The 14,302-nt window shown below is 39.5% G+C and overlaps 2 protein-coding genes across 3 annotated transcripts in view; both read left to right on the top strand.

Moving 5' to 3' along the window:
* The window catches only part of plekhh1 (pleckstrin homology, MyTH4 and FERM domain containing H1), a 53,980-nt gene extending 42,274 nt beyond the window's left edge, over positions 1-11,706 (top strand). Inside the window, exons 16-30 of the mRNA XM_005799296.2 lie at positions 314-394; positions 518-697; positions 779-890; positions 1,571-1,683; positions 3,440-3,616; positions 3,739-3,836; positions 3,959-4,136; positions 4,951-5,106; positions 5,457-5,554; positions 6,020-6,161; positions 6,938-7,080; positions 7,223-7,352; positions 7,515-7,598; positions 8,177-8,323; positions 9,649-11,706. Of these exons, the coding sequence (XP_005799353.1) occupies positions 314-394; positions 518-697; positions 779-890; positions 1,571-1,683; positions 3,440-3,616; positions 3,739-3,836; positions 3,959-4,136; positions 4,951-5,106; positions 5,457-5,554; positions 6,020-6,161; positions 6,938-7,080; positions 7,223-7,352; positions 7,515-7,598; positions 8,177-8,323; positions 9,649-9,801 (1,992 nt within the window). The 3' untranslated portion in view covers positions 9,802-11,706. The remainder of the gene's footprint in view (positions 1-313; positions 395-517; positions 698-778; positions 891-1,570; positions 1,684-3,439; positions 3,617-3,738; positions 3,837-3,958; positions 4,137-4,950; positions 5,107-5,456; positions 5,555-6,019; positions 6,162-6,937; positions 7,081-7,222; positions 7,353-7,514; positions 7,599-8,176; positions 8,324-9,648) is intronic.
* A 1,376-nt stretch (positions 11,707-13,082) lies between these two features.
* slc25a21 (solute carrier family 25 member 21) overlaps positions 13,083-14,302 on the top strand; it is a 122,877-nt gene continuing 121,657 nt past the window's right edge. The window contains exons 1-2 of one of the 2 annotated variants that reach the window (XM_023353241.1): positions 13,083-13,872; positions 13,952-14,055. In XM_023353241.1, the coding sequence (XP_023209009.1) occupies positions 13,986-14,055 (70 nt within the window). In that variant the 5' untranslated portion in view covers positions 13,083-13,872; positions 13,952-13,985. The other variant, XM_005799295.3, reaches the window with a different exon arrangement.

Raw genomic sequence — 14,302 nt, 5'->3', positions numbered from 1 at the left:
CTGTTTTTTCTCCTTGCAATCCATTTTGGACACATATTCCCATTTCACTTTGCAAAAGTAAAATGGGAAAACTTGCCCATTTTAGCTCACGCAAAAGAAAGCATTCCCACTGCATGATGCTGAAACCCTGTTTTCCAATGCAGTCACTATTAAAACACATTCAAGTTTCTGGTTTTAATGTGGCAAATTTCAAAAGGTTCAAGCGGTTTCATCCCTACTGCTAGAATCTACGAAAGAAGAAGTTATTTTGCAAATAGCCATACTGTTGAAGCTTTTTCTAAAACTTGTGTGTGCCGTTTGTTTTCTTGCAAAGGTCAAACATGGACACTCAAAGCTGGTGTGGTGTTCGTTGGTGGGAAAAGTCTTCTACTACTTTCGCAACCAGGAGGACAAGGTTTGAGATGTTAAAATTTCTCTTACTTTTACTTAATTTTGTTCAAATAAATTCCCTTTAAGGCAAAAAACATTTTACTGCTTCTTAAGTTTCACTTACTTGTGCTAATTTGTCACGTCGTAGCTTCCTCTGGGGCAGCTGCAGATGAGGGAGGCGTCCGTGCAGGAAGTCGATCGCTCCTGCGACTCAGACGAGGACTACGAGGCCGGCGACCGGGGCTTCCTCTCCTCTCACTGCACCTTAGTGGTCCAACCCAAAGACCAGAGCCCGACTTACCTGCTCATTGGCACCAAGCAGGAGAAGGTAGAACAGTAAAAACTTTTTTTTTGTTTGTTTGTTTTTCTCTTTCTCTTGATTTCGACAAGTACGTTTCATTTTGCGCAGGATACCTGGCTGTATCACCTGAATGTAGCCGCCGGCAGCAGCGCGACGTTGAAAGTCGGCACGGAGTGCGAGCAACTCATTGGTAAACTGATGGATGTGGAGGGAGACCCAGGTGAGAAATTGTAGCCGACTCTTTCAATATTTGCGTCTCTTTGAGTTTTATGTTTGGGAGGTGAAAGTAAACTTGAAAGCAAGGAGGTATTAAATTATATTTTCAACTGCTGGGCTAATGAAATTTTTTTTATTTTCAAGCAAAGGATTTGAACAAGATATTTTAATTTAAAGATTAAAACCTTTAAATTTAGATTTTAATCTCTGTGCAAGACACTAGGAAACATTATTAAATGTTTATTTTTTTTGGTTTGTTTAAAATTTACTTTGTGAACACCTTCAAATTGTTATATTTCAGCCTGGCGTTGCATGCTTTCCTTGACCCTGTTGTATTCTTGCTTTAATTTAGATCTAAACAGGGTTGCATTTCTCCATTTTCCCTCCTTATAAAATGCTTTGTGTTTTCTGCACTTGTACACATACAATCGAAGAATTTACTGGAGGTAATGTGTAAGTCCAAGGACATACACATTACCTCAGTAGCACTCGATGTGTTGTTGCGGTTCATGTTGTGCGTTAGCTCCACTTCCCACTGCAGACTGTGTTTGTCATAGCAGAGCAGAGCCTGTGATTTTTTTTATTTTTTTATTTTTTGTCCAGCTGTTTTCTGACTCACTGCAGTTTTGAAACTCCATCTTTGCTTCGTCTGGTTTACGCATAAACACCCACTCCTCTTCCCAGAGTCTGTGCTATGGAAGAGCGAGGCCTTGAGCTTCTGTAAGGAGGGTCTGCGCTCGCCTCTCACCACTTTGCCGTCTGAAGCCCTGCAGACCGAAGCTCTCAAACTCTTCAAGGTCCGTCTCCAAACTCTTCATCAACATTTTTTTTGTTTGTTTGTTTTCTTATTTGTCTGCCGCCACCCACTAGCGGGAAAAAAAAATAAATAGAAAAACTCTTTGCAATTCTTTCCGCATCGCTTTCATTTTGTACCGACCTGGATGTGCGCCGCTTCCTCCCGCTTCCAAAATAGATCAGACGCTGGCGTCCGAGGGGTCTGTGCTCATCGAGAGCGTGCGAGCGAGATAATGGCCTTGATTATCTGCTCTGTTTGAGGCCAACTGTTCCTGTGGTTTGGCTGCCACTCTTCTGCTTTGAGAAGAGTCGTGACAGGTTGGGGGCCGGGGGGCCCTTGGAGAGCGGCACCACTATGTGGAAGGGGACGGGACTGGGGACGCAAAACAAGATCAAAGCAAAATTCGGGGAGATTCTAGAGGGACGTCGGTTCCTTTTTCTCTCTTTTCAGCTCTCATTGCCGCCCCTCCGAAACCTTCCTCCCCCTCGCTCCCTGAGCTGTCAATGCTCCACACCCCCAATTGCTCAATTGAAGGCAGAGATGATGGGCTCTATTTTTGAGCAGCCAGCCCTAAAAACTGTCCCAAATGCCAAACAATGAGTCAAAAATGGAACGAGTAACGGTCTTTTCAACTCGGGCCATTGAAGTTTTAATGAATCCGAGGAGACCGATGAGAAATATTACACAGAGTCCGTGTTTTCAGCTGCCTCAAACAAGAGGAGTCCGTAATTAAGCTTCCCTGTATATGCGCTGCTTCAGACCGTCTAATTTTCAGTGATATGCAAACACATCAGAGGAGCATCATTTCTATCTTATTTTGCTGTTGCCATGAAGACTTATTGTATTTTTTTTTTTCATTTTTATGGTAAATCAACACAACGTAGTATATAATTGTGAAATAGAAGAAAAACACATACATAATTCCCACCCAAAAGTCCCATAAAATTGTGTGTACCAGTAATCATACCAACTACTTTTATCTTGGCCTTTCAATTAAATATTAACTCGCTAAAAAGTTGCTCTCAGGTAAAAGTAACACTGATATATCAAGCAAAAGTAATACGTAGCTGTCCAAGAAATTACTCAAATGTAAAATGTAAATGTTACAGAGAGACTCTTCAAGTAATGAGTAATTGTTCGATCAAATCACCTGATCTAATAATTATAAATAATGTAATCGGATTGGCAAAAGTAGAAAGCTTAGTGGAAATACTGGTATTTTAAAGACTAATATAGTACAAATAACAGTAGCATGACTACACATTAACTAAATAGCGATGGACTTTTATACCTAAAATTGATTTTGTTTCTTCTAAGAGAGTGATGCAATACAATGTTTTTTAACATGTTGTGGACTTTTATTTTTTCCATTTTATTAACTGTTTTTGTTTGTTGTTTGTTTATTTTGGCTATTTAAATATCTTCCAGTTCCAGAGTCAAGTGTTATTTACAGAAAGTTTATTTGTCTTTGCATTAGTATGCCACGATCAATATACCGGTAATAGCTACTTGAAAATGATTTCAAAACAACATTATCGTTTATCGCAATAATTACTGGGACAATTTATCATCCGGCACAATTTGTTATCGTCACAGGCATATCCAGTACCCGTAAATAAAATCCTTTTAGAATCCTTTCATAAGTAGAAAATGGTCCTGCTTTGATTTATGTACACGGGTTGCATCCAAGATTACTTGTGTGTCTTTGCGTCACTCTGTTGTTAGTTATTCTAAGTGACTTTGTTCCATCTCTGCAGTCCTGTCAGCTTTTTATCAATGTTCTGGTTGAGTCCCCTTCCGTTGATTACCACACATCGCTGGCCCAGAATGCTCTGCAAGTGTGTCTGACCCACCCGGAGCTGCAGAACGAGATGTACTGCCAGCTGATCAAGCAGACCAATCGCCGGACGCCGCACAACTACTCCCTGACCCAGGTCAGTTGGATGCACACGATTCAGAAAAACAAAACAAAAAAGAACCCAGATGGAATAAATTGCTATTTTGTAATTTAGCCAACAAAGCGGCAAAAAGCGTAACTTTTTTCTGCTTTCTGTAGTGTTGGCAGCTGTTGTCGTTGTGTGTGGCGCTGTTCCTCCCACAGCAGCATTTCCTCTGGTACCTCAGGCAGTATCTTCAGCACAACGCTGACCCCAGGTGGGAGCTGATCCCGTCACTTTGCAGTACACTACAAAGACACAGAATCCGGCCTTTTGGGCGCCTATTTTTGAGTTCTTTCCCTTTGAGTTCGTTATTGTTTCTGTTCTCTCACCACGAAGGACTGAGGTGGGGAAGTATGCCGTGTACTGTCAGAGATCTTTGGAGAGAACGCTACAGAATGGAGAACGGGAAGCGAAACCTTCCCGGATGGAGATTGTGTCCATCCTGCTGAGGAACCCTTACCATCATTCGCTGCCTTTCAGCATCCCAGTACATTTCATGAACAACACGTATCAGGTACCAATTCGCTCTTAAAAGGACTGTCAGAGTCACGGTCCAGCTCTCATAGCATCCAAACGGTAGCTGCGTTTCCATTACAAATGTGTGCAAAACTTTGTCAATATTCCGCTAATGTCAAAAAAAAACACAACTATGCAATTAACGTGTTTCAATTAAATAAGAAACTCACACGTGAATATGTTTTTTCACGTGATAAGTCATTTAGAAACATGCTGCTTCATTGTCCTCCAACTACTTCCAGTCGTCTTCCACGTAGTTTTCTGACAATGTCCGGTTGTTGGTCATGTGACTTGTATGATGCGAAAAAAGTGTTTTCATTGCAGTTTTGCAAAATAAAATCATTTTGATACGGCCAAAAAATAAAAAAAACGCCTCATCCCTCCAAAACTTTTTACCTAAACACAAGTTGTTGTTTTTTCATTTTTCAAAATTGGCATGTTTTCATTAAGCAAATTTATTTTTGACATACTTTGTCCAATTACAAGGTCAGTGGAAACACAACCAATGATCCTATTGACTATAAATCAAAGACTAATGTTTGATTTGATAGTATGAGGCACATGTAGACTTTAAGTCTCCTGATTGAGAACTCCTCTAAATATAATCATGTTGGGTTATAATATAATGTAACAAATATAATCAACTTGGGTTCTAACTTTAGGAAACTTTTGTAGAAGAACCTTTTAAAGAACTTAAAAGGAAATATATTCCCCCTTTCCTTATTGACTGCATGATCATCACTGCTGTCACTTTTGGAATAAAATTGAAAGAAGAAGATCTTGTATGACATGAGCTCTGATTGTTTGCCCAGGTTGTAGGGTTTGACGGCTCGACTACGGTGGACGAGTTCCTAAGCACACTGAACCAGCGGATCGGCATGAGGAAGCCGCAGCTGACAGGGTTTGCCCTTTTCACCGATGATCCGTCTGGCAAAGACCTGGAGCACTGCCTGCAGCCGTCAGCAAAGGTAGGACTTCTAGCTGTTGGTGGGTGTCAAATGTTTGGTCTGATTTACTTAAACTTCAAAAAGGACTTGGAGGAAGTGGATTTCGGATATACAGGCTGTGTATAACTTGGAGTAACAATATTGAGAAAACTGCCACAGTGCAATAAACGCTGGTCAGTATTTTTTTACATGCAATAACTAAAAAATTAATATGTAAAATATGTAACAAATTTATAATTATTCTGATGTGTCCGGATCTTTGTCCCGCCTGGAACTGCCACTGCCATCTGCTGGCTGAAATTAAATAAGGAAAAATGGAAGTCATACAGTACGTCCGTTGTGACATCTGGCTGTTTTCCCCCTTTCTCCAGGTCTGTGATGTCATTTCCAAGTGGGAGCAGGCTCTGAAAGAGCTGCATCCTGGGAAAAATGAAGGGACGCGAATTGTTCGGCTAACCTACAAAAACAGGTCATCTTTTTTTTCTTTCTTTTTTTTAATCTTTGGGGATTTTTAGCAGGAAGACCATCGTTCTAAACTGTCTGGGCTCAGAAGTTTAAATTGAATGTTCTGTCCACATGTACACTTTTCTTCAAATTCAAACATTTCATCACTATGAAGCGCTCTATAAAAAAATATGCCTCCCAACCAGGAAATTCCTCTTTTCATGTAGAGTTTTGTAGCTGACTGAAGGGCTTTTCCTTTGAAAACAAGATGTCTCTGTCTGCACGTTACCACAGCAACACAGACTTTACTTTGTCATGCAGATGAAAGGTCACATCTTTAGTGAAATTATTATTTTTAGAAGGTGTACAAGCCTGGACAAGGCCGCGGAATGCCTTTTTAAGAGTTTGGGGATGAAATTTGGCAGATTGATGTGAGGAGTCGTTCTAGGAAAACACGTTTCATCATAATGTTTCCCTCCTGCGTGCCCAGGCTGCGTTTCAGATCTCAGGTCAAAGGAGAGACGGAGCGAGAGCGCCTCCTGCTGGTCTACCAGGTGAACGACGAAGTTCAGCAAGGCCTCTTCCCTGTGAACAAAGAGCTGGCTCTGGAGGTGGCCGCACTCATTGCACAGGTCCGGAAAACGATAATTCAATGTTAGAGTCGAGATTATTGGTAACCCTCGAACTGTTTCATTCTTGTCTTGTTACAATTATGAGCTTTAGTCTGATAAATTGGGATTTTATGAGCTTGACCAACAAAAAGGAGCGCGTAATTGTGAAGTGAAAGGGAGAACATGCATAGTTTGCAGAGTTTAATTTGTAAAAATGTTTAAAAAGTGTGGTGCGCTTTTAATCTCAGTTTTCCTTTGGCAGTACGTCGTAGGGGACAGCGATCACAGCCGCACTTCTTTTGAGTTTGCGTGTTTTCAGTTCTTGCCTTGATTCTGAATTAGATTAAGGTCTAAACTTTGACTGGGCCATTCAAATAAGTGAATTTACTGTAATCTAAACCATTCCTTTGAAGCTTTGTTTTTTTTGCTTCAAGTCAGTGTCCTGCTGTCTTGCACCCTCTTCCAGATTTTCTCCTACATTTTTCCATTTCTTCAGCTCCATTTGTCTTCTTATCAACTCCCTGTTCCTGCTGCATCGTTAATTTCCCTTTGGGATTTGAGTAAAACTGATCCTCATTGGCACTATCACCATTTAAAACTCTGCTATTTTTCATGCTTTTTTTAAAGAAATACCAACACTATTTTTGGTCTTTGTGATTTAATGCGTTGTATTAGAGGAACCTACCATGTCAAGAAAATGTTCTGTCTTATCTGTCATTTGAGTAATTTTGGAAATAATTGATACGGATATTTTTCAACTTCTTTTGTTGAAAATACCAAAATGATTTTCCCCTCAGGTTGAACATGGTGATTTCGAGCGGTCGGGCGTTTCCTCTCCTGCCGGCTTTCCTCAGTCCAAATCTCAGCTGATTCTTCTGCAGGCCTTGGAGCGCTTCTATCCCAAACGCTACAAACAGGAATGCACCACAGAGCAGCTAAGGTGAACCAAACATCACTCTCCTTAAAGAAACAATGTTGGTGCACAATGAGGTTTTCTGGAATCTTTTCTTTAGTTTGCGGCGCAATAAAACAAAAGCAGACCCGATTCATTAGGGGGTCTCTGTTGCTTTTCTCCCCTTCAGAGATCTTACCGAGCGTCTGGCCTCCAAGTGGTCGATGCTTCGTGGGTGCAGTGCGGCCGAATGTGTGAGAATATATTTGACCGTAGCGCGGAAATGGCCTCTGTTTGGCGCCAAGCTCTTCAGTGGAAAGGTATAAGTTTTAATTCTCACTTCTTTCTATTGGCTTTTTGGGGGAGAAATTCTTTTGGCTTGTATTTTTTTTTGTGGAATGGAAAATAAATAGATGTTACCACTGATGCAGTCTTTGATTCTGAGATGTTCAGGAGGATGACACGTCTTCCTTTGTCCGCAGCCTGTTCCTCCGTCTCCGGTTGACCAGAGCCAGGTGTGGCTGGCAGTCAGTGAGGACGGAATCTGTGTCCTAGACGGCACAATGGTGAGCTCGAGGCTTGGAAAAACCGAAACGATATAAACACAATTTATCCTCTAGGAAGTCTCTCCAAGGTTACATGTCAGACTGTTTCACTCCAAAGCTCGGAAACTGAAGTTGGTTGGTGAATTTATGCCGTACAGCTGGCTCCGCTACAGCTGCAGAGCTGTCTTGACCCTGGAGACACAGCGCTGTGTCAAGAAGCAGAAATCCAAAGGAAAATAAACTGGTCTGCTTTAGATTTGGATGTTCTTGATCCTGACAGATGGCCGTTCCCAACATGTAAACAATGTTAGCGCAAGCTCTAATTTTCTGCAGCCCGCGTCGATCCGTTTCAGTCCTCGGTTTGGCTCGTCAGTTCAGACGAGCGCAGAAAGAAACGTAGTGAAAACCGTGTCATTCTCTGTTTTTCTCAGTTTGGGCCACAGAAAAGCAAAAGTTGAAGTAGCTTCCCAAACAAACTACAGGCTCTGCTTCGTGTGAAACCAGAACATGCTCTCGGCTTCTGTTTTACTTTTTTTTTTTTTCTTTTTCCCACTGACTATGTGTTTGTGTTTTCTTGTTTTTTTTCCAATGTATTTCAGCACACCTTGTTCATGTACCCCTACCATTCAGTGGTCACCTTTGGTGGGTGTCGTGAGGATTTTATGGTGGTCACCAGCCAGCAGAGGGAGTCTGGCGTTGGAAACAAGAATGTAGAAAAGCTGGTTTTTGCAATGACTAAGCCAAAGGTAAGGTGCTAGCTCCCTTCCACTTTGTTTTGATATGACTCTTTGATTACCTTGATGATAGCATGATTTTGCTATCATCAAGATAGTAAGATTAATTACGCGTGAACAAAATCTTTTTTTTTTCCCTCTGCGTTTTGCTTCTGATAAAGATCCTGACTTACAGAGGACTTTGCAGAAATGTCAGGCTAACGCTATCTTTGCCTCTTCTCTGTTTGATATGACTCTTTGATTAGACTCATGTTTTCTTTGCAGTTTTAGCAAAGCAAGTGTAAACAAAAAAATGTTTTTACAAAGAGTTGTTTTTGCACTTTATAACCCAATGACTATGCTTTTTAACATTAGAATTCACGTTACAGCATTATGCTGTGTTATTGTTTAGGCAGATCATAAGAATCTAAAAGGACAGACAGTGGGATTAAAACACACATGTAGGTTAAAACGCAATTCTACGATATGAGATGGTTTGTTTTTTAATAAGATTTTATTTAAAGTGTACATTTACACGATTCCTTCTGCATTTTCTGCACAGAGAAAATCACAGAACTTTAGTAGTTCTCTCACTGACTCAAGCTTGGCGCAGAATCTAAACTTTTTTTCTCTTCAAATTGCAAACCTGCCATCGTGGCTTATGGGTTGATCATTTTGACCCTGCTTTTGAAAAGTGGTGTGTCCTAATTTTCACCCCTGTGACATAATGATGGACCACGCCAAGTTCTCACTGTACTTTTTAAAGACATATTGAGTCGTCTTTTATACACACATATGATTTTACTCAGTTCATGTACAATGATGAGCCATGTCAAGTTCTTGCTGTTCTTATTTTTTTTTTTTTTGAGATATTGGTTCTTCTTTTACATAAAGTCTCAGGACTTTATTCAGTTCTTGAATAAAAGAGTATGTAAGTATGTAAAAGAGTATGGCAGGACATTATGCTGAGGTGGCTAAAAAAGGTCATTTGAGGAGGTGACAAAATGTGAAAATATGGGTTTGTAGAATAGATCTTTTCAGGTAAAACAGGCAAAGGTTTATGGAAGAAAAACAGGCTTCGCACTACTCCTTTTTGTTAATGAAGAGACCAGATTTCCTTCTGTTTTTGTGCATGAAGGTCTGTGGAGCTTGAAGTCGGGGTCATGTTACCCCTCCAGGCGAGGCTAATGGGGGTAACTTCATTCTTGATGGAAGATCATTTGGGTTTCTCAAGTTTTTATGGTCTCGGAGCAAAACGTGACAGGCCACCTCCCCGGACTCAAATGAAATGCGTTCATGTCATAATGTTAAAGCAATTAGGTCTGCTGTGATCTGTCTCGCCTTTTCTCCCATCTCAGATACTGGAGCTGACTCTGCTCATGGCTAGCTACATCAACCACTGGAACCCCACCGTCCCGTCGGCTTCCCACCAGCCCCTCGGCCACTGGGATGTGGACAGCCGGCACTTCCCTGCCATGAACTACACCACCAAGGGGCCGACCCTACTGTAAGCAGCAGCAGAGAGGCTCCATGACCGCAGTTACTGTTGGAAGACGCTGGGCCGCGCCACATGCTGAGTTTTTATCCTTGCAGAACAGAGTTTTTATTCTTTTGTTTTTAACATCGAGACTAAAATTCAAAGTAACAGGAAGAGTGCTGTTACACAATTTATTTCTGCAGGAGAGTACTACTCTGTGCTTTTCTTCTGTTTTCACTTGTTTTATTTATTTTGAAAATTGGAGGGACTGTCGGTCACAAACAGCTCAGTTTTCTGTCTGCGTCAGCAGTCATTCACCATGGATGTGACAAACAACTTTTCGTTTTATTTAGGGTACTGCTTGAACATATAGGCCAAGTGGGATGTGGTAGTGTAGTTATTAATGTAGTATTACTGCCCCTTAAAACTTTCCACATTTTTTCATGTGACAATTATTAACTACGATGTATTTTATTGGGATTTTATGAGCTACACAAAGTAATGTATGGCTTCCAGAATAATGTCTAATAAAAGCAACTAGATTGCAACAACTTTAACTAAAAATACTTCAATTTGGTATTTAAATTATTTGATGTAACTCACGTAATATTTCTAAAACGTAATATTTTTTTCCTATTGTTTATCAAGCAGAAGGAATTTTATTTTATTATGAATCACCTAACTTATTTTCTCAATTTACTGTTTGATTTAATTAGTTTTGTTTAGTGTAAAAAGTTTATTTCCTCTTGCTGATAGTTCTGGCAAAAATATTTTAACAATGCAGAAATGTTTTGTTACTACCGTGTGATAAAATTACATCTAAATCTAGTCTAAATGAAAAGTTTAGGAGTTGGACTAGATTCTGGACTTGACTTGAGGCTTCACTCAAGACTTGGGTGGAAAGACATGAGACAAAACAATGACTTCATCTAAGATTGGATTCCACAATAAAAACTGTAACGTGACCTCTGAAGGCTCTGGATTTTATTGTGGGGTATCAGATTATCAGTCAATGCAAGTCGCACTTTTTAGATGTTTATTTTGAAAATATTTTTTAAAGTCATCTATTAATTGCCTTACATTGTTATGCACCTCTTTGTGTTGGTTTATCACCTAAAATCCCAACAAAATACATGGAAGGGTCACGGCTAACTGAAAAAGTTAAAGGGGATGTGAATACTTTTACAAGGTACTGTAATTATTTGTCTCAAATACATTATAATTGTCGCATATTTGTACTCAAGAGTATAGGAAGGTCATTGTAGATAAAGGTAGTTGGTAGATAACGGTAATCAATACGACTGCCAAATCAACAAAATAAGTGAAAACTGCCTTTTTAATAGATTTATAGATTTTTTTTTTACTCTTAAGAGACTAAGGTTAAATTGATTTATTTTGTTGTTCTTTGGGGTTATATAAGCTTCTCAATACAGCCAGATGTAGGCCTTGCAGAATTAGATGGGCTGATAATGAAAGGTTCACAAGGGAAAATAGTGAAACATGGAACAGAGTAGTTAGCCATCTACGATGCATGTGGAGCAAAACATGAGACTTGTGACGTTTTCCTGTGCTGCAGTGACCATCACTAAGACTACTCACTGTTTTACTGACAGTTTGTACAAAGAGCTATCAAACATTTGAAAGACTTGAACTGCTTTGGATAAACCACTGTTTCACTTGTGTTTTTATTACTAATTTATTTGCTCTGTAACAATTTGGGACTTGTGAAAGGTTTTCCATAATTGCAATGTTTTCATTAGAAGACCTAGGTTTGCTCGGGTAATTTAATTACAACGTATGTTTTCTTTGATTATTTTTTTTATATGGCTGTTTATGTTGCCCGTGCACATGTGAGGTAATAAACTAAATGGTACGACCTTTAAACGTTGAACAAATATTCCGTGTATGTTGTTCATAAAATAAACTTGCCACCTATTGAGCTTGGTTACTTTTTGTACCACTAAATATTCCTCTGTGGTGCCAGTCACATTTATTGGTGCCTCTGTTTAAAAAAGAAAAAGCAAACCGTGTTTATCTTCTTCTGAAGTAAAATAAATATTTGCTGAAAAATGTGAAGAAAGAAGCAGTTTTATCTCCTGTTAGGAAATTACTTTTCTAAGAAAGTAACCGGTCATTTCATCTAACAATTTGTTAATGACTTTTTAAAAAAAAGATTGTTAGTTTTTTAGTGCTGGACGATACCAAAATTTAGTTTTCTGGTTTGATTTGGCCCCTAATACCTATTGACAAGCGCAGCAGAGAATCTGTGATGCTGCGGATCTAAGGCAGCATTTGACTATTTGAAATGCCACCACTTTAAATAAAAATCACCTGACCTATAAAAATTGTTCTCTAAATTGATGCAAAACATCAGTCCAAGTGAGAAATCTCTGGCTTTGTATGTAGCTGAGACGAAACATTTATCCTTGGTGTCACGCTGATGCTTTAAATTTGAAACTTTTGTCCAGCAATATATTTGAAAAGCTGTTGCAATTTGTCCTTGCTTCAATTATTCCTGAATGTTTTTTCAGATATCGAACAATTAAAACCCATAAACTTGTTTGATCACAAACGATTTTAGTAAAAAATGTCTCTGCTTTCTATGCAAAACAAAAACAAAGCCATTCCCCTAGGCTTAGCAGTTAACACAAAAATCCAGGAAACTTCATGCAGCAATAATTCTTAAAGGGAGAGAAAAAAAAGAAGTTTTATAAACAAATTTTCATCATTCTTTCAATCCATTAACCGAATAATCACCCTGTGTGTTAGTTACGCATCGGGAAGCTGTACGGCTTTTTCTTGTCCAAGAAGGTCAATGTAGTAATGGCGTTTTCTTGCCAAATTTAAGCTGTAAATGCCAGATTTTTATAGCTTGTCTGAAACCCTTGTTGTTCCCGAGTTGCTCGCTTATAAAGGGAAAAACTCATTATAAGGTTCACTGCTGAATTATTGGGAGCATTCATCTCTCGCCAACAAAGAAGAAAAATTCCTCCATTCTTTGGGCCTGAAATGCAGCCTAGACCGCTTGCTTTACAAGCGTTTAAATCATTTTAAAAAATTATTTAATAGCAAAGATGCAGAGTAATAGATGGGCTTTTTCATATTTTTACAGTAAACCCTCATTGCATTTCACTGGCTCTAGTCATTATTTGTGCTGCAGACGTAATGAGAAAGGTTGGTGTAGAAAACCTATTAGGCAAAAAAACACACACACAAAAATGCTGGGTTCTAACAAAGGACCACAAATCTTGGGGGAAAACAAACAGTAAACCAGCAGCTTTTTATCTTTCATATAGTTCTTTTTTATTATACAATTTTATAGATATCCACTTCTCATATTGTCTTATTTTAACCAAAATAAGAAACATAAAAATTAACAAATTAAGCTCCTTTCTGTTTGTGCTAAGTGTACAAAAGCACAATCAAGCAAGAACTACACTAGTAGAGACAAGATTAGCCAACCTGCAACCCATTTTCCACCCATGATACTTTAATCAAACCTTTAACACCTGAACATGCTAACTTATCTCAAATAACTTTTTGAATCTGGATATTTGTTGATAATTTCACACAATCAAAATAGGCAACCTGTTAACAGCGACAAATATTTGGCACCTGACGGTTTACCTTTTGTTGTGAAGGGTCTCGCACCAGGGCTACCATACAAAGAAGCAAATCAGCAGAATATTTACATATTAAATTGAATAATCGGTCCATTTTGGCTCACGGGTACCGGAGTTTCAAATGACAAGCCAACAACAAAAGCATTTCAAGATACTACTTGCAATATTATTAATGCTTCTAACCGTAATTTAACGTAATAAAAATAAATTGAGTTCATTGTGTGTTTTAAACTTTTATAGTACAGACTGTAAAATGGAGTTTGTGGTGTGAATATGTGTACAAAACACCACTTTAGAAAGGACATACGAGGGCATATTTAAAGAGTAGGTGAGTGGTGGGAACGGTTTCCATGTTAGCTTAGCGGAGTTAGCCGGTGGCACGCGGAGAGATCTCACCGTTGCAGTCTAGCGCGTGCAGAGGGACGTGAACTTTGAGCAGCGAGACACACGCCGAGTAACCTCGTAGCAACTGGAGACGGCAGGTTTGTAACACTGAAGCAACTGCTTTATGTCTGACAGGTTAAATGCACGGTTCTTAACAGCTTTCCTCCACGTTCCCAGAGTTGAGACCTCGCCCAAGAGCCAAAACAAAACAATGACAACCAACAAGCCAAGGAGCGTGCTCCGCGAAGCCTCCCATCAGATTATAGCCGGTGGATCCGCTGGTGAGTTAATTATCCACAGCCATTAATTTTTGACGCCTTTGTTCCGATTACGCAACAGTTCTAGCCGCTGTGTATTAAGTGCTCTAAGGGGCAGCTCCTCTTGAGTTATTTCCATTAAACAAATAATTGCGGAACTGGCGCGTGTTTGTTGTTGTACTCTCGCAGCTGAAACGCATACTCGGCTTCAACGAGAGATGTTTAGGTCACAAAGAGTTGGCGTTTCTCACCAAGATGGTTCCCACCCGTT

Source organism: Xiphophorus maculatus, chromosome 19, assembly GCF_002775205.1.
Source record: "Xiphophorus maculatus strain JP 163 A chromosome 19, X_maculatus-5.0-male, whole genome shotgun sequence".
NCBI lineage: Eukaryota > Metazoa > Chordata > Actinopteri > Cyprinodontiformes > Poeciliidae > Xiphophorus > Xiphophorus maculatus.
The sequence above is the reverse complement of the archived record's forward strand: the minus strand, read 5'-3'. Positions and strand labels throughout refer to the sequence as shown.